This window comes from Idiotropiscis lumnitzeri, chromosome 3 (assembly GCF_059441095.1).
Source record: "Idiotropiscis lumnitzeri isolate Australia: NSW breed Sydney's pygmy pipehorse chromosome 3, RoL_Ilum_1.0, whole genome shotgun sequence".
Taxonomy (NCBI): Eukaryota; Metazoa; Chordata; class Actinopteri; order Syngnathiformes; family Syngnathidae; genus Idiotropiscis; species Idiotropiscis lumnitzeri.
Window position 1 is genome coordinate 1,731,093 of NC_142393.1, and position 19,335 is coordinate 1,750,427.

A 19,335-nucleotide genomic window follows, 5' to 3' on the forward strand; every position below is an offset into this window, starting at 1 on the left:
GCGTAAAAGTAAGATTGCACATCTTCCAGAAAACAACATTGCCACTGTCAAAAATGGTTTGTGGCGGCATCACGGCTTGGGGTTGCTTTTCTTCAGCAGGGACAGGCAAGTTTTTCCTGAAATTATGGGGTTTGGTTCCTGACATTGTGAGAAACAAAAATGGATAACAAAATACAGGATAAACAATAAGTGGCGCTGAGACCAGTTCCAGATGCACTGAACGCGCTACAACGGGGCCTTGAGTTATGAGTGCCTTGACTTGCGAGTAGTTCGATATCAAAGCCGTAACGTGGCGGATTGTTTTTGACTCGAGTTATGAGGCAATATTTGAGGTGCAGTGGTGCCTTGATATACGAGATTTGTTACGCAACCATGCTTGAAACTTAAAGGCCCCTTAACGTATTGAGTTTTTTTTTTTCCCATCATGAATATGCATTTCACCAGCCTGATTAGGTCTCCAAAGTGAGAAAAGCGACCCATGTTTCTCTTGCATATGGATGTTTTTAATCAGCATTGCTCCAACAGCGCTATCAAATAGGCTGCTTCAAACGCATCTTTACGCCAATGGAAATGCCAACCTCGCCCCCCAATGAAAATTGTAATAAGGAAAACAAAAAAATTGCACTCCATAAAAGCACACAGTCTGGTCAGTTTATAAAATAAAATGAAAAAGATTTTAAGCATTTTTTGCCAAACAGTATCAATTCATCGGCCATTGCGGTGGAGCTTTCTAGTATCCGCGCCTTTGCCACCAGGGGGCAGTATAGGACACATTTCACTGTTCAATGAGCTATTTAGCAACACATCTCAGCACACTAGCGCCACACTAGCATCGTGTAGTCGTCCTCAAACGGGAAACGCTTCCGTGATTAAGGAGCTGTATTGTCCGTCTGTATTTGTTGCAGTACTTCTTGTGCCAAAAGGGTTCGAGCAACGCATAAAACGCACCAGCATCAGCAAAGTTGAATTGAATTATACTAACAAAATGAATCCTGTTTGGTTTAGTTTGCCCGTAAATCTCAACTCTGACTACGTTAACACCTTTTGAAGCTTTTTTTTTTTTTTTTTTAAATTGACTGCTCACTATTTGGCAAATCACTGCTTATTGTAACGAGAGTTCATCTTCATGCCACTCGATACTGCTCGTTTCTTGTGGGAGGTGTCAATGAGGTTTGATGACGGTTAATCTGAAGACTAACGGATGAGTTCTTCCTCCACTTTTGAACTGTGTAGAAGAAATAACCATAGACTGCAACTTGTGTATTGTTTACTGTAACAGAATCATCTTGTGATGACGTGAGCATCTTTCAGGTTTTGGGGGAATTTATCAATTGTAAGGTTAAAACACTTAAAAAGACAATAGACGCAATTTTATGCATTTATTCATGTCGTTATTCCAATCCGTTTCAAAGGCTCAAGGCTGAGTCAGCAATTGAATAGTCAAAAATACTCTAGAATTTATGGTTAATTTTTTTTTTAATCTCCTTCAGGTTTTCGCTTCAAGTGTACCATCCTTCCTTAAAAATGCCACAAAATGTTTTTTTGAAAAGTGCATTTTTGTGAATGTCTCAAGTTGTTCATACAGCCCCACAAAAAAAGCAAAAAAAATATCAAGGCTTGTGAGGTCAAAAATTTGCAACAAGAAACCACCAACGTGTTTCCCCAAAGGTTTTATAACCATCCTGTTCACACATTCTTTTTTTCTTTTTACACAGCCAGAGAAACAAAAAAAAAGTTGAAACAATAAACTCCCAAACCTTTTGTACAGAGAAAAATCAAACTAGATGAAGAAAATGTCTCTTATATTAGTCCATGTTTTAGCCTTTGCATTTGCCCTTTCCATTTAAATGTGGGAAGGGGGCCCACTAGCGCGCGCACGCACACTCACACAAGTTGGGTGTGTTTGGCTGTTGAGACCACGTGAGACTCGGCGTGTGGTATTTAATGTTCATCAGATTGGTTGGTTTGATCGGTTCTGTGTGGACTACAAACCAGAAATTCTGGGTCATTTAACAGCTCATCCAGTATTATCTATGCAGCATGTGTGCCCGTGTGTGTTGAAAAATTTAACTATGTCGAGTCGTCACATCTAATTGAGGTGTGTGCGTGCGTGTGTCTTAAAGAGTCTCATTGATTAAGCCAGCCCAAAGCCCTCGGAGCACTCCTGGATGGCCAGCAGCAGCATGTGTCTCAACTTCTCATAACTCTCGTAGGCAGGGAGGTCCAGCTGGTTGAAGCTGCGAGCACACAACACATTATCATTTTTACATACTTGTTTTCGGAGCCGGCGGATGCAACAGCTTTTGTTTTGTTTACCAAGTGTGAGCGGAGGGCAGGCGGTCAGTGGAGCGATCGTCGCGGTGGATTTGGAACTTCTGGATGCCGTTCATGCCCTCCAGAGCGGCGAAACCCTGGAGTGGAACTTTGGACGTGCCAGTGACAAACTGTAAGAACTTGGCTCGGTCCGCTTGGTCGAAGGAACGCAAGGCCCTCCAGAACCATTGTATCTGTGGCGAAAAAGGCAAACGAGTGAGTTGACATGCGGGTGACGTCCACACGGACAGCCTGCGCTCTTTTCAAGTACCTGGATGGAGCTGGCCTGGTACTTGTGGTACTCGGTGTTGGCCTTGAGGTCGTCAATATCGATGGTGGGCAGGCCAGAGATGAGCAACTCCAGCTCCTGCTCGGTGAAGATGGAGATCAGCCTCTTGGGGATGATCTCATAGAAGCCCTCCAGGAAGGCGGCCAGCTGCTTGCGGATCGCACCTGCGAGACATCCACATTCAAAGCCTGTTTTCGTGCCATCGCATCGAAAAACACACTCCAAAATATCCAACTAGTCAGTAAAACATTCAAGTGATTGCAGCATTTATTAGAGCAAATTTCCATGACACAATCAGCCTAAAATAACAGTGCACCGTCGTCGTTAACCGTCCCACGATCAATTAAGTGCTTTTCTGGGGTAACAGGTCAGTGCGAGAGCGTTTGCGTGCCAGTAAATGTCCGAATTATGATTTGACACCCCATCAGTCACACCTTCGGTCTCTGATTGGTCGTTTTTCCTTTGGAGCGTGGTATCTTGCAAATCGTATTAGACACACAAGATGAGGTCAGAGGAAAAAGTGATGTTGAAACTCCTTCGATAAAGGCCTTCACTTTTTCTTTTTTATTTTGAAACAACCTCATTTGAGTCTAATGCTCAATGTGAACCTGGAAATTTATACCACCGGAATGTCGTGTTTCATTTGACTTATTTCTGCCAATTAAGAGACTAATGGAAGAATAGAAATCAACCACAATCTTACCCGTCATCTTCATCTGGCAAACGAGGTGCACGTATTCTTTTTTGTTTTCTTCTGTCACCAGAATGTTTGCACCGTTTGGCTTGAGGTCTCTCACTTCACACACGCCAAACTCTTGGACCTAAACACGCGAGTCAACCAAGAAGAGCATTTTCAAACAATTCCAAGGCCGAAAGCCCATCTTCGGCGTAACAACCTATTTTCCACTTGAGGTAATTGTAACAATTTGAGAGCTGACACCAACCTCAGTGCTGAATGTGAGTTCATAGCCTAACGTGGACACGTCGTTCTCCAACAAGTACACCAAACCCTGGAAGAAGGGGTAGTCCTCACTCTCCATGTCGGTGTACCTATTCACAGAAGCACAACAATATAAAACACAAGCAAGCAATGCAATGATCCTTTGGATTGGGTCGTTATATTCTCCCGCTACCTGACACTCTTGCCCAGGATGTGCTTGTAAAAGCTACGCGTGAAGTAGCACTCCAATAACCGGTTATCATAAACGGCTTTGGCCACCACGCGGCCCACAAACTTGAAGTAGCTCAGGTGGTTGGGGTTGCAGTGGGACGAGGGGTTGATGGTGTAGGTGACCCTATCTCCGGGCGACGTGCGGAACAGGGCGTACATGGGGTTGAACATCTCTCGGGAGATGATCATGTACCATTCCCTCAGTAGACCGCCGGCATCCTGGCCCTCTTCTCCTTCAAAGACGATGTACCTGCAAACACACACAATTCACAAGAGCGTCTGGATGGAGCCGATTCAGTTTCTCGTCGTCGTTTCAGAAACGGAAGCGTACAGCCTGTTCTTCATGTCCTCCGGGCTCTTGCGATGCAGTTCTCTGTACGAGTCCTCAAATACATGATCTCTTCTCACGTGCACTGCCATGTCCTCTTTCCTCAGGCCTTCATCAAGACGTTCCAGCTCCTGCCGGAAATACCTGCGAGATTCATGACAGGCCGGCGAATTAGAAAGTCTGCCACTGAGCGCGGTTCAAACGAGGTCAAAGGCATCTCGCTTACTTCCTCTTCACATCAAAGTCCAGGATACGGATGTAATCAACCAAGACTGCGAAGGGTCCATCGGCCAAATGAGTGGTGGACTGACGCAGGATCTGGTTGAGGACTGTGCGGTGAGTTTCTACAAAGAAGGAGAATTAAAAGTCAAATACAATATGCAAAGCCTTTTCAGTCTCCTTCACAATGACCTTTTGCCAAATTTACTTGGCTTATGTGTAAGTGGTGCAACGGATCATCTTGGATTCGTGCACATCAAGCACCAGCGGCACAATCGACAAATGATCCCTGTGCAGACACTTGGGTAACTGGAGTAATAATAAAGCTAGCAAGTCATTTAAAATAACGATGTCATTCCAGGAGACAGCAAGTATATCACGTCAATGTTATCATTGACTGGAAGTGAGCACGTCGCCGTACCCTAAACACAGAAATGATTTGTGCATAAGAGTCCATTGTAGCTTACCGGCAAATCGGAGGAACTTCTGGGTGTCTGGTGGCAAGTTTGAAGAGATGTGCATGGAGGACGGTTCCCGGGAGAAAAAGGGGTCAAGGGATGACGGCGTTGCTGGTGTGAGCGGCGCTGGGGACAGTGGCGGAGGTTCATCCTTGATATGAGAAAGCTGGCTTTCCCGTGTGTCCCGAACAGGTGGTTTGCTCTCACGCTCGGTGGCGTGCACGAGGAAGAACGCCTCCACAGCAGGCTGGAGAACTGAGGGACATAAATGTGTCACAATGGAAAGCAAAAGGGAACAAACAGCATTGCGGATAAAAGCTAGCCAATGAGAGGCTTTTCAGGTCCCTTTGACCACTGTCGTCACAAAAATAGGAAATATTTTGGATACTGCTTATTGCAACCCTAGAATAGACTCGAGCAAAAGAACCTATTCCCAAATAGGCACAGCCCACATTAGGCTCCGCCCACTCCCTCCCACTTTGGGGGGGGGGGGGTGTTTGGGGGTAACATTAAGGTCATAAACTCGAGCCCATTTTAAAGCCAATTGTTAACCAAAACCACTGCAGCCACCAAAGTACAGTCAACTAATGATGAGCTTACACTGTGTGGGAAAAAAATTATTATTATTTAAAATGTTGTCAAGGGACCCATAGACAGTCTGTCCATCGTAGATTCCACCTACCCAATACAGCATGCTGGTCATGCGACTCTTCCAGCTCTTTCAAGCATTCCCCGAGCATGTCCCACAACTCATCCAGCAGGAGCTGTTCGCTGAGCAGAGGGAGGTCAGGAAGTTTCTCCTCACTTTCAGCTTGGCCATTTCCTTCTTCATCTGTGGAAAAACATTCCCAAAGAATTGCACCATTACATTCGCTGCATGTCATTTATTAGCTCGGCGGAAGCAACTTCAACAATACACCAGACTTATAAAAGGTGAATTCAACCCCTAAAAAATGTCTCAACAAGAATATATTCAATGCAGCGGCACTAGACGAAACACAGCATTTGTGATTAATAATGCATTTGTGGAATATGAATTAAGCAAACATCCAACCGCTTTTATGGGCACATGTTGCCGACCGAAACCGGTATCGCAGTTGCTCACGGCTCAGCTTCAGTTAACAGGTGAGCCGTGATTGGTCACTACCTGAGGCCTGAGCAACTGTGATGTCAGTCGGTGACAAAATGGCCTTTTGTTTACATAAAGCAAGAAAACAAAAGCAAATTAATATAAGGGTTTGTGAATTTTGATGGCATCATAACGTCTGATTGTAAATTTATAAACCAAGAAAGACAATTCTTTGCCCGGAAACGAATCAATACAAAATTTAAACATTTTAAAGGTGTGAACAAGTCACCTAGAGTTGAAGAGTCCAGCTCCAAAGACGGCTGGTCAATATCCATGGGTGAGTCATCTCGCTGAGCTGCCTGGGCCTCTGACACGGACTGCATTTCAGACTGGAGTCACCCAACCAGGGATGTCCAACAAGACGGGATAGGAATCAAGCAAAAGGATTAGTATTATATTTTAGCTATTTATCTTGACTAAAACACATTGGCATGCATCAAGACAACTCCCAATTCAATGATAAAGGCACTGAGGCTTGAGCAGGTATGGGTAAAGCATGAAGCAACTTCAGCCAGCCACCACCACTGCTGATGACAAAGATCGGGGATTGAAGAGTTGGAGCAGGCGCATTTAGAGTTTTCACAAATAATTATGCTCAGACAGCACATATGGCGGATTGCTGAGGGCAACTTATAAATAAAATGACAGCACGTTAATGTCTAAACAGATCAAACAGTTTCTAATCTACGATGACACCTGCGCATCTGAATGGATATGGTTTGGATTTTGCAAAATGCAAATAAATAAATAGCCAACGTGGCTAAAAGCAGGTCAGCAGCTCACAGCAACTCGATCAAATCTATGAGATCACAATAAATGTTGAAATGTGCCCCCAGTGAGTGAGTGTGCAGTTGTGTCTGCTGTCAACGCGGCCCATGCTAACCGTGGCAGCAGCAGCTGTGCCAGGAGGGGGAGCAGCACCAGCGGGGGAATGAGACGCAGCAACTGACGATCCGGCGGTGACGGCGGCAGTGGGCGGTGGCGCCTGCGTGAGCCGGCGTGCCCGCTGACCCTCTCTCACCATCTGGATGATGGCGTCAGCCTCTGCCTCCAGTTGACGGACGGCAGCCTGAATGCTGCTGGCTGAGCCCAGGCTGGACGAGCCTAGCCATTGAGCGAGAGGGCGGGTTCATCACTCCATACCTCGACTGCACAACTCAACTTTCTATGCTGCGTAAGTGACTCACCTATTCGGCCCGTCTGTTTGGCTTTCTTGTTGGCACGGCGTGTGTCCTCGCGTAGCTGGATAATGACCTGCAACACTCGCAAGAAAAATTTCTGTGTCGATGTCTTGGAGGTTAGCGAGCTCATACAGGGAAGTTGTAGTTCTCGTCCACCGAGCGTTCGCTTCTGCGCAGCCACAATCACGACACTTTCTGCTCCATCAAACCTGTGCCCCGAACAACAAACGCATTTAAGGTAAAGGATATTGTAGACACAACAAATGAATCTTGATTAAATGAAATGATACCACGTGAGGCGCGCTGAATGCTTTTTACTTTAATCAATCAACAACATTTCCTTCAGCTGTCCTGAGTATCAAAGTTGTCACAGTCTCACCTGCTGGTCATTTTGCCCTTCAGTCTGGCAGAGATGGAGGAATCATCAGGAGGTGCATCGGGCGAATGAGAATCCGCATGTGCTCGTCTCTGCTGCTCCAAGTTATACTCTCGAAGTTCAGCCAGTAGTGTACCTGAGAGAGAGACGATTTGAAATGCTTACGGGAAGCTTACGAGGATTTGCAAAAATATATACATGTTTGAGCACAGCACTGACCAATCTGTTTGCAAAGAGTATAACCAAGATGTCTTGCTCCACTGAGCAGCAGTCTGAGCACAGTGTCTCTGGTGGAACCATCTCCTCTGGATAACTGAAGTAAAATATTAGCTGCATCTTCCAGACCTTCCTCTGAGCACGAATGAGAAGTCAGCACCTTATTTGAAAGTATGCAAAAAAACAACAAAAAAACAACAACACACATATTTGTTACACAAGGCAAGTTTCAAAGCGTCATTTTCCCAAACCCTTCACACAGCATTTTGTCATACCTCCACTGAAAGTTGAAGCTGTTTCTCTGTAAGTCCAGCGGTAGCAATCTTGTCACTCTCCGTGCTATTCGTAGAGCTCTTTGTTTTTGCTGTTTTGGCAGAATGAAATGAATTATTCAAAACCACCATTCTGAAGAGATTACAACAATTTCAAATCATTTCCCTGTTTTTTTTTTTTACCTGTGAAGACTGCTCCCGTGGATGTTGGTAACGGTGTGGAGGTTGCAAACATTAACAGACTTGTCCCTGAGGAGGTGCTCTGGGTTCCAGATCCCCCAGAGGCCACTGTGCCCACGACAGAGGGCTGGATGCTTGACGCTGCTGTGCTCTGTGTCGTGACCGGAGCTGTGGATCCTGAGCTGATTATCGGGTTAGGGTTGGCTGACTGTGGAGTAGCGTGGCCAGCAGGCACCTCTGTGGCCTTGTTGTCAGGCAGGGCAATGGATATGAGGGAGAGCAGACGCAGCAGCTTTTCAGTGAGCAAGGAGCTCCGCCTGATCACTGGATGGGACAGCATGTTCATCAACTGACCAAGAGGGGAAGTTTCCAGGCTGAGCTGGAGACCCTCAGCCTCCGCATTACCCCCTAAAGGCACGGTCTTCATTGAGGCTTTTCCTTTGCGACTGACATTCATGTTGTCCAGCTTTACGAGAAGGTCCCAAAAATCAGTGGAAATTCCCAGAGACTGGGGAGTGATGGCTGACGAGCCGAACACGTTTGGTGCACTGGAAGCATTGGAGTTTGGGTTGTTTTGAGCCTGGGAACTGGACCTCGATCCTCCGCCCATGCCACCCATGCCTGAGGAGCTTGAACATAGACGGGCCTCCAGGTCAGAGGATGACACGGATAGATCCTTACAGCGCTGCTGGGTGAAGTGGCTGGGGAACACCTGTTGTGACAGACAGAAAAAAAAGGAGTTGACAAGTGTGCATTGACTCACACAAATCTATTTTTGACAGTGCACATTAATGAACCTTCATATGCAAATACGCCAGATTACAGCCATCGGCTATTTTACATCTACGTCCTTTGGCAGGTTGATGTTTAAAAATACAATAAAATAATCGGGTAAAATAAATACACTGATCATTCATTCTTCCTTCCTTTCTTTCCATGGTAGGTGGCCAACAGAGTTATTATGCAGAAAGATAAGCTTTTATGGAAGTGCCATAATGTCCATCACAGGAAATTCAACAAATGTGACAGGATTGCATTACATTGTGGGTAAACAAGCGAAGGAACAACAGCAATGAGACTGCCTGATGCTCTGTATAGTCGTAATAAGCATCTTTATTTAATAATGGAGGAGGAGGGTACGAGTGCGAAAGCCACAGCAGCACAACCATATGAGGCTCTTTCATCCTTCTGCTTTGGCTCTGTGACTATGAAAAATGAGTACTTCAGTAAAATGCAAACTAAAGTAGCTTGTTGGTTTCGTAAATGCAATAGTAAATATAACGATTATGGTGTTAAAATGCTAAGTTTTTTGTCGCTGAAAATATCTATCAAAAGCACCTCTATATAACATTTTGAGCTACAGTCAAGCCTGGTAGAGAAACCATGAATCCAAAAAATGTTTCTGAAGAAAACAGAATGCTAAATGCTCATGTAACATGATCTTTATCAAAAATAAACAATCACATGACATCTTGCGCTTACATTTAGATGAAGGTGACGACTTATAGCCATGACGAGCTGACGCGAAACGCTGAGGTTCAGGTGGAAATATCTGGTTAATCAGGTTTAAAAGTTTTTTAAAAAGTGTCTATTTTTCACATGAAGCTGAATAGTCCTTAATTCAATGAGACAGCTAACGATCACCCATATTTAATAAAATTAAAGACAAAACAGATGACATTTATGCTTTGCATTTTTGGGTGGCTGCAGGTGGATAATCTAAATTTAATGCGTGTCGAATTTCACGAATAAGCGGATTACTTAAATGTGTTTTTTTTACATGCAGTGTTATCCTCTCGAAAAGGTTTTTGCGGCTCCCAGCAATCTCCCCCAAACAACCCCCCTCCTTAATAAGTAGGGTCAAAATGGCTGTGAGTATTAAGGGTTGCCGACCCCTGATCGAGGACAATGGAACCACATCTGTAAGCCTCCCCACTACCGTTGTTGGAAAATGGAAAGTGAAAGTGGAGTAAAACGGCACATTGCACTTGAGAGCATATTAGAAAATGTCCTATTGTGAGTCTGAAAGTAAAAGTGGAGTATTGCACATGATCCTACTGCATGTTACTAAAAAGTACTATTAATACAAAAAGTAAACTAAAATTGTGCTTACATTGTAATAAATGACTCAAATATATTGCATATTGCAAATGTGCATACGACTGATTAAAAAGCTAGAGCAATTGTGCACTTCCCAGTTGCACAATTTTGTGTAGTATCAAGATCATAAATAAGATTTAAATCCTGACACATGACTCACCTTTGCTAGTTGGATGAGTGTGTCCAACACATGTCGACAGACTACGGGGGCAGCTTGTGGGTGGATGTGTACTGTGGAGCCTCCGCCTCCTGGACATGTGACCCCTGCAGCAGCTCCTGACACACTTCCTCCCAGGGCTCCAGATGCTGAAGAACCGGCAGTTGAGTGCCGGTCAGCATGTTTCCTACCGGATACCCGTTGGATCTGGAAGATGTTAGTCCGACAGCCTAAGGCCGCATCCATTGACACGGAGAGCCAAGAAAGCTGGCTGGAACTACGAGACTCCACTCGGTTTAGGAGCTCGAGGGAGGAAGAGGAGCAGAGGGGGGAGGTAGCTGAACCTTTTGCCCCGCAGCCTCCCTGGGAGCTCCTTTTCCCACGAGAATCTTCAAGACGCGAGGTCTCCACACATACTTCACTCTCACTACTCCGTTGGAGGATGGACAAGAGGCTGCGAATGACCCACCCACGTGTCTGAGAGTGGTAGCAAAGATTCCTGAGCACACGGTGTAGACGGCTGGTGTTGAGCTTCGGTTCGTCCACAAATAGCAACACCAGCAGACACGACAAGGCCTCGTGATCCAGCAGCAAGCGGCCGCGCAGACGCAACAAAGAATCCACACTGGAACTGGATGGTCTTGAGGGGGGGGAAAAAAAAAAAAAAGGGAAGTGACACACATCTCAACCACATTTGTTCTTCCATTAAAAAGGTGAAAAAAAAAAGTCTCTTACCTGTGGTTCGAGCCACCACCCATCTGAAACGTGCCACCTCTCTGCACTGCCAGTCGGGTGTACTGGACGCCACGATTGCTCCCTAAGCGACTGGTGAATGCGGGCGAGCGCAGGATGGCTGAGAGCGCTGATGTGGAACTGTGACCAAAGAGCCTCTCGTGCATCAGTTGCCTTTGCCGTGCCTCTTGCTCTCGGCGCAAAGCTGCCGCTTCTGCTGCGATGTCGGGGGGCATGACGGCCAATACGCTGTCCTCCATGTCTTCCAGCACACTACGCCTCAGCTCCGACGGCAGCGTCTGGATGAAGGTCACTGGATCCAGAGGAGTATCTCCCTGCGTGGGCTGTTGGGAAACCTCCCTACGCTGCTGCTCGGCTCGTTGCTGGGCAAGGACCTAAAATGATCAATGGCAAACTTAGTCGAACAACTTCTTCCATGATTTCACATTCTCACTCCAATTTCTTGTCCTATTAAATTTAGTTATGCAATTATTTTTCACCTCCTCCTGAATGGCAGGCGGCAATGCAGCCAGGAACTCAGGGCTGACCTCAGTGACCCCTGGTCCCGTTAGCACAGGCGCCGTAGAAGACGGCAGGCTGGCAGCAGCTGAGCGAGATGGTGGTCTTATTCCCAACTGATTTTGAAGCACTTCTCTACGAATGTCCTCGGGAAGCGCAGCCAGGAAAGATGGATCAACACCCTCGGGAAGACTGATTCCTACAAAGAAACGATACCACGACAACTTTGAAACATCTCAGCTATGATGTTATTTCTCGTGGGATTAATAGGTTACATGTGTATTGAGGGATGAGGGAGGAGGGGGGCTTAATACACCACCTGTACCTGCAAGTGGGTCTTCTTCCTCATTGCTTGTGGATGGGAGAGGATCTTCTTGGATAGCCTGGCTTTGGCTATCAGCACTGTCACTCCTGATTATTGCTTCAGCAGCAGATGAAACTGAGGTGGAGCTAATCAAATGGAGAACATTTCTTTAGAATTATTATTATTTTTTTTTAATGAACATGTAGATGACACATTTGTGACACCCAAAAAAAAAAAAATCACCCCGTCTCCGCGTTAGTCTGCCTATCGGTCAAGTCGCTCTCCGCAGTGCCAGACAGATCCTGCGACACAAGGGCAGTCTGGCCGGGGTTGGAAACAGCTTCATCTTGCGTGACAGAAGCAGGGCTGCTGGTGTCCATTGGTGACCCCTCCAGTCGTGACACACCCACTACTGCAGGTTCTGAGGACTCTACCATATCCGGGCTTGAAGCTAGGGGAGAGGGGGAATTTGCAAAGGGTTAAGATATTGCCACTAAAGTATTAAATTAATTGACAAAGCGGTTTCAGAAGTGTTCTGAAAATTTGACTGGTTACAACTACGCACTGTTAATTTAAATGACAAATGCACCCTGACTCGTGGATAATCAGTTTAAGATAGTGAGTCTACCTTCCCTGCCATCATGCAACGCTCGTTCTCCTTCTCCTCCACAACCACCACTACCACCACAATCACCACCACTTTCTCCTCCACTGGCACGCTCACCGATTGTGGGTGCTGGGGACATTTCCATCTGAGATGCTTCTGCTTCACTGTTGGGCCGGTCAGCTGCAGACATGGGTGGAAGGCGTGCGCCTGCCAGAGCCGCCAATGAGCTGGCATGCGATTCTGCCAAAAGCAGGCCGGCTATCGGTTGGTGGACCTGTTGGTTAATTGCGGTTTCCAAGGAAACGAGGGCCTGTTCATGTGGAGCTGGGGTGGTGGGAGTAACCTCTCCTGAAGGGGGAGCAGTGAGGAAGCCTTCTGAAATCCTGGGCGGGTCCAGACAAGATACTGTGCCTCCTTGAGATTGCTCACCCTCTAAAACAGACAAAAAATATTGCAAAGTCAAGAAACATGGTTTTAAAGATCAACAAATAAGACATAATTTTTCAGTGAATATATAATACGATTTAGTGAGGAAAATCAGGACGCACACAATCGAACCACAACAGAGCTTGTGTGCCGACTAAGACTTCTGACATGGTTGTGTAAGGATTTTTTTCAAATTGAAAACACATGACCACGGCTACCTTGAGGCACAACCTTTGAAGCCATTACAGTTATTACTTAAACATACTACAGGAGTTTTAAAGAGAAGTTTAAAACTAAACAAATACAGAACAGTGAAGAGCTCAACCAATCTGATTTTGGTGCATTTTCACATGTAACAAATCCTGCTATGCAAGGCTGCAAATAGGAGCAGTTTTATTATCAATTTTGAGAAGCAACATTTTTGCATGTTACTCCCAGGAACTTGAGGCAAGAGTTCGATTCAACATGAATAGAAAAACATAACGAATGAACCATTTATTTTTTACACCATCACAATTTTTTTCAAGTGATTAGACTGTTCCCTTAGGACTCTTTTCCTGGTCTACAGAGCTATAAAAATGCCATATGCCATCTCAGTATTTGCTTGATTTCCCAGTGGGCATCTGATGTCAATTCAAGATCAATATGACACCAATTGAATGAATTTTATGTTATAGTGATGTTGAATTGATATCAGCTGTTAGCTGGGTTAGAAAGCATTGCTAACCATCAAGGGGATGGTGAGGGACACTCGCATTCAAACACGGCAAGCGGAGCAGCAGACTTGACATTGCGAGGCTTCAAATGGGCTTCCGAGGAGCCGCTACAGCCCCAAACCTTGGCCAATTCGCACCAATTCTTTTGTGGCGAGATGTAGGTGGATTTTTTTTTTAAATTTTTTAAAGTTTTTCTCGGGAACAATAGTTGGTGCTGTTATTCTTTAGGTTGAGAAGATTCACTGAGAAACGCCACCTTTCATTTTATTTGAAAAGGGGTCCATTAGAGAATCAAAATGCATAACATCATGACGTACAGTATCTATAGTAAAAAAAAAAAAAAATGAATGAGGGGGGGGGGGGGGGGGAAAGACCGAAAATATGATGGATTGACGATTACGGTTTGTTTCAGCTTGAAAAAAAAATGACGGACTGACGATGACGGAAGGTACCCTGGAAGCTGACAAATGACGGACTTACAAAATTGAGTAAATTGCCCACGTCGGTAGAAAAGTAATGTTCGTTTTTTATTGACAGAATGTTTATTGTAGCGGTGTAAAACTGAATTATTTCCTAAATCTCTTGAGTAACTATAATTGAAGTAACTAAAATAGTAACTGACAACTCTTAAGCGAGCAGCCATAATGATTCGTTTGTCATGGCCCAAATGTTTCACATTTAAGTTCAGGCGCGAGATTAATCAGGCACATATAAACACCAAAGGAATATCAACACGTTGTCAAGTAATTCTACTGAGGAAGGCAGTAAGTTGTATCGTTATCTCCTGAACGGGGTGTACAATCCTGTTCCCCAACAACGACACAACTTAATACCTCACCACAGCACAACCAGCTTCAAAATAATGGAATTTGTGTATTCAGAGAGCAGATCCTTTCCTGCAGATGAAGGTCAAGATGCTGTTGGCGCTACCCTAAGAAAGACAGTAGACTGTATAGTTATCTCCCAGATCTGGTGTGATCCTAAAACTATACAAACTACTACCTCATCCCAGAGCACGCACTGTTGTCACTTGATGCCTTGTGATTCCTTTCAGACATAACCATTTCGATCGAAAGAGGAAACAATAGCCTAACCCTTTTAAGAATTCAGTACCTGCAGTGTTTTCTGCACCATTAATTGTCCCCAATCCTGAACCCTACAGACAAAAAAGCAGAAATCAAAATCCAAAATGTCAATGTTTGTCAGTGCAAGTAAATGAAGTCATCTCCTTGTGTGTGTAATCAAGTTAAGTAATGCATTCAAATGTGCAAAGCTACCTGCAGGCTCTGTTCCCTGGTCTGCTCTGCTCCAGAGGCCCTGCGCTCGTTTTGTTTGGACTCTTCCTCCTCCGCCAGCTGCCGCCTGCGCTTCTCCCTACGCTCCTCCAACTCCTCATCTCGCAGACCTTCCAGATGCTGCAGGATTGGCACCTTCACAACTGAAAACAACAACACGTGTCACCACTAGGGTTGGCTGATATTCAAAATTTTGAAACCGTTTCACCGCCTCCTCATTCCACCGGGGTGTACAGTAATACCGCCGCTAATTTTAGACGTTTGGGAGCTCGCACCGACAACGACAAGTGAGTCCGGACACGTAGCCCAAATGCACAATCGATGTTTACCTTTAAACCAAGTTCTAATGGATTACAAAATGTATTTTTGCTCCAAAAACATGACAAAAACAAACAGAAGAAACATGACATTTTATCATCATAGTAAATGATATAAAGTGATGGGGTTAGGGTTACTGTAGGACAAGGCGATATGCTCGTACAAAGTTTATATTCATAAAGCAGATTCTTGACAAGTTTTGCTGAAATTACATTCAACATCTTTTGCTTTCTTCCCTTGCTACCAAGCAAACATTTAAACTTTTCCAAGCATTTATTTACCGACTTATATTTTTAATTTCATTTATTTTTTAAAGGCTTCCCTATGAAAAAACATTTTGTCAAAACATGTAAAACATAAATCAAGCAAAAAATGTGTAGCTTGAGAAAACACGATTAATCATTGTCAATAAAATTTGCTTTTGATATTTTAGCAGCATTCTAATCATGTAAGCATCAGCCACTTTGTTTGAGAGTGTTGATATCTACCTGCGACACAGTCGTGCATACTTTCAGCATCCAGCACTTTACACTCATCTGTCCATCGCGTTAAGGCAGTAGGAATGCTTGAGAGGGTGCCTAGAGAAGCAGAAAAATGAAAGTGATTCTTAAATTAAAAGACCTTACAATGACAGCAAAAAGCTGTCATAAACTCACCCGCTTGACCGCCCGTGCTGCTCTGCTCGTGGAAAAAGTCGTCAAATTCGTCATCGGAACGAGCAATGATGTGGACGTCCTCATTTCCGACCAAAAGACGAGCTCGACCACGGGATTGCAGGGGCAGAGAGCTGGAAAGTTGTAAAATGTCTGCAGCAGCACTGGGGCCCAACAATCTAGATGTGGTGATGAGAGGAAAATGTTGACAAGCTCCAACGCTTCTGTTGAGGAAGAGCTCAAGCCTCAATAGTCAACTCGATTCTTACCTCTGCAGGATGAGCGGAGGGTTGGGCTGGCGGTTTCCAGGGTAGTGGACATGGATGGTGTGCCCACTGTTGGCAGTGAGCTGCCTAAGTGTTCGCTGGCTGCGACCCATGCCTTGTGCCAGACGGCTGCTTGTGCCAGCTACACCTAGGGTGAGGGAACCGTGGTCAGCGTGGCGCACCATCAGTGGGTGGGAGCTAGGGATGTTGCCTGGGGAGGGAGGGATGTCAGCTGATGGAAGAACAGAAAACGGAGGTATACGTTAGGGAACAGCTTGGCAAGATATTTGCAAACATGTCCGCTGATGTCAGTTGCCCAAGTTTACGTAAGCAACTAATCATAGTCGATACAGAATATTACAAGTGTCAACGGTCTACTTACCATTGTTGGAGAACATGTTGTCAAACTCTATGATGAGGTCATCATCTCTGTCAAATCGCTCAAAGCGGATATGAGGGGCAGCATTGATGTCAGGGAAATCCTCATCCAACTCCATCTCGGAACCTTCGTCATCATCATCCTCATCTCCTTCCTCATCATCCTTGAGAGCGAGAGGCAGTCATGTTGAGTTTTTACACGCAACGTTACTCAAGTCAACGTCTTATGAATATATAGCTCAGCAAACCGGGTCCTCCTCTTCATCCTCCTCCTCCTCTTCCTCTTCATCCTGGCTGTCATCATCATCATTGCTGCCACTGGAGTCTTCCTCCTGTGTGTGCTCCTCATCCTCTGGTTCCAGGATATTCATCGAGTCTAATCACAATCGGAGAATTATGTAAACAAAGCACATTTTACAGCTTACTCAACGTTAAACCGTGTTCTTGCCACATTCACCTTCTCGGTTGGCCTGAAGAGTGGACGCCTGGCTAATATTGGAGGGGGCCTCTTCCATCAGCACATCCTCTTGCGATTCATCCTCAGCACTTCGCCCGACTGAAGACAAAATGAAAATTGGGAATTCTTTCCTTTTTGATGACTTCTCCGGTACAAATGCAGACGTCAAATTACGACTTACCTATGATTGTACTATTGACAGTACCGCCGTCTCTCTCAAGTAGTTCATCAATCAGATCCACCAACTCATTCTCCACCTTCACGCACATGTAAATATTGTCATGTTATGTGCAGTAACTGAACATTACTTACATGGGGCAGTGAAATAGAAGAAAAGCTAAAAAAAAAAGTCCTGTACAAAACAATGCTATCACCTGCATAGCCTGCGTGCTGAGAACCTCTGGTTGACCGGCAATGACCACCGTATCGCCCTCTGTTTCTCCATCCATCAAGTCACTGTCTGCTCCCTGCACCCTGTGGTTGCCCTCAACTGGCTCCGCTTCACCAGATTCTCCTGTAGCAGATGCCAGATGTCAGTATCTTACATCTTGCCAAACACTGGATGTGGCAAGAATTCACTCATCTACATCCCATGGGGGAAGGGAGATAGAGAGCGATAGAGAAATAGTGCGGCAGGTTGAATGTGGATACCTTGATCTTGAGTGTTGCTGTTGCTATCCCTTGCAGCGCCCGCGGTGTCATGTTCGGTCTTGTTCTTGTTCGAACATCCTTTACTCCCAAACAAACTGCTGGGCTGATTAACAATGCGGGACAGAGTCTCCAGGGGCTTGAGGGCAGCATTCACTGTGTTGGCCATGTTGGGGCTAAACCAATCAAATATAAATTATTAGGTACCGCTGAACCATACTTGACATTACATGCTGTACACAAAAACACAACATATACTTATCCAAAAGCATTTTTTTAAAATAAGTGCTCATGTCCACTGAAGCAGATAAGAATGGCAAAGCGAAGCACTTCTGAATGTGTATGACACCGGACCCTTAAAAAGCTGTATTAAAATTGGTATATTGTTCATACGTCAGGTTATGTGTAGAGGCATCCTTATCTAACAGACATTTTCCCTGGTTTAATAAAAATAAATACAATTTTAAATATATATAACCAGTGCTGGGGGAAGAGAGGGATTCCCTGAGTAATCGATGGAATAAGTGATTCCAAAAAGATTCATTTATGACAGTCCAACTTGTGTTAACATTTGGAATATGAAAGATGTTAGATGAAGCGGTATGATTGACAGTTGCCAGTTAAGTTGGGTGAGATTGCAGCAAGGAGAAAAAACAAATTTAATAGAGTTGTAAACTCATTCATGAATGAATGTACTTTTTGGCTTCTATATCCGTCAATGGCAACAAATGAGTTGATGATAAGGTGTTAGGTCAAATTTCCACTTCACGGGACTTTCAAATAGACGAGGTCGGATACGACAGTATTCCTAATCGCATACCTTGACAAATCCAAGCTGTGAGGCACACGAGCCAAGTCGCTGACCAGTCCTTTCTTGAGGAAGAGTCGTATGATATTATTCATGCCATTGTGTTGCGTTTTCGCTGCTGCTGTGCTGTAGAAACTGGACGTGGAGGGACATGATTCCATAATGGTGCTGATTATGCACATCACTGCCTGAAGCCTGTGGGTGAGACAAGAGAAGGCGTTGGAAGTCTGTAACAAATCAATGACTGCAATACCATCAGAGTGCATTTCTAAGTAACTCCGCTTACCTTGCATGTTTTTCAGCACCCTCTGTCATTCCCAAAGCTCGACTAAGGGCAGCCTTCACCTCATTAACCAAAGCTGCTTGGGCATCGGTGCCAGTGCCAGCAGCTGCTAAGCTAGCTAGGAAAAGACGGGCCAAGGCTGGGGTGTCCTTGTCTTCTGAATTTTGGGTGTGAGGTAGCAAATGGTCAAGCACAAAAGCTAGCACACTGCAATCCTGTTGGGAAAGACATGTAACACGTGAAGACAAAACTATATGGAACGATGGCAAATCACAGAAGCGTATACGCACCTCCTTAATAAGCTCTGACTGTCCTGCAGTGTAGCAGTAAGATGCAATTAGTGTGGCGATGCCAACATAGGAGCGCACCAGTTCAGCCAGCAGTCTCAGGATGGTGGAGGTAGGCATGAGAGGCTTGCTCGCCTTTACCTTTGCGGCTTTAGCCTCCTCTGAGCTGCTGCTCTTTTCTCCCTCCTGCTCCTTCTTTTCCTCCCGCATCTCTTCAGGTGTCGAGGCTAAGGACATTTATGCAGTAGA

The 19,335-nt window shown here is 45.1% G+C and overlaps 1 protein-coding gene across 7 annotated transcripts in view; it reads right to left on the bottom strand.

Annotated features, from left to right (window-relative positions):
• Positions 1-1,366: 1,366 nt before the first annotated feature.
• huwe1 (HECT, UBA and WWE domain containing E3 ubiquitin protein ligase 1) overlaps positions 1,367-19,335 on the bottom strand; it is a 40,551-nt gene continuing 22,582 nt past the window's right edge. For 4 of the 7 annotated variants that reach the window (XM_088289565.1, XM_088289567.1, XM_088289563.1 and 1 more), the window contains 37 exons: positions 19,090-19,313; positions 18,803-19,014; positions 18,529-18,711; positions 17,712-17,884; positions 17,435-17,574; positions 17,242-17,317; positions 17,061-17,159; positions 16,852-16,979; positions 16,608-16,767; positions 16,229-16,457; positions 15,963-16,138; positions 15,795-15,884; positions 14,971-15,131; positions 14,807-14,849; positions 12,669-12,983; positions 12,188-12,395; positions 11,966-12,090; positions 11,622-11,839; positions 11,125-11,516; positions 10,393-11,029; positions 8,136-8,844; positions 7,956-8,044; positions 7,684-7,840; positions 7,468-7,600; positions 7,095-7,309; positions 6,791-7,011; positions 6,137-6,236; positions 5,461-5,610; positions 4,788-5,033; positions 4,328-4,445; positions 4,105-4,245; positions 3,736-4,023; positions 3,547-3,652; positions 3,306-3,423; positions 2,585-2,766; positions 2,317-2,507; positions 1,367-2,237 (listed from right to left, as the gene is read on the bottom strand). In XM_088289565.1, the coding sequence (XP_088145691.1) occupies positions 2,135-2,237; positions 2,317-2,507; positions 2,585-2,766; positions 3,306-3,423; positions 3,547-3,652; positions 3,736-4,023; positions 4,105-4,245; positions 4,328-4,445; positions 4,788-5,033; positions 5,461-5,610; positions 6,137-6,236; positions 6,791-7,011; positions 7,095-7,309; positions 7,468-7,600; positions 7,684-7,840; positions 7,956-8,044; positions 8,136-8,844; positions 10,393-11,029; positions 11,125-11,516; positions 11,622-11,839; positions 11,966-12,090; positions 12,188-12,395; positions 12,669-12,983; positions 14,807-14,849; positions 14,971-15,131; positions 15,795-15,884; positions 15,963-16,138; positions 16,229-16,457; positions 16,608-16,767; positions 16,852-16,979; positions 17,061-17,159; positions 17,242-17,317; positions 17,435-17,574; positions 17,712-17,884; positions 18,529-18,711; positions 18,803-19,014; positions 19,090-19,313 (7,256 nt within the window). In that variant the 3' untranslated portion in view covers positions 1,367-2,134. The remainder of the gene's footprint in view (positions 2,238-2,316; positions 2,508-2,584; positions 2,767-3,305; positions 3,424-3,546; positions 3,653-3,735; positions 4,024-4,104; positions 4,246-4,327; positions 4,446-4,787; positions 5,034-5,460; positions 5,611-6,136; positions 6,237-6,790; positions 7,012-7,094; positions 7,310-7,467; positions 7,601-7,683; positions 7,841-7,955; positions 8,045-8,135; positions 8,845-10,392; positions 11,030-11,124; positions 11,517-11,621; positions 11,840-11,965; positions 12,091-12,187; positions 12,396-12,668; positions 12,984-14,806; positions 14,850-14,970; positions 15,132-15,794; positions 15,885-15,962; positions 16,139-16,228; positions 16,458-16,607; positions 16,768-16,851; positions 16,980-17,060; positions 17,160-17,241; positions 17,318-17,434; positions 17,575-17,711; positions 17,885-18,528; positions 18,712-18,802; positions 19,015-19,089; positions 19,314-19,335) is intronic. The other 3 variants (XM_088289569.1, XM_088289566.1, XM_088289568.1) reach the window with 2 other exon arrangements.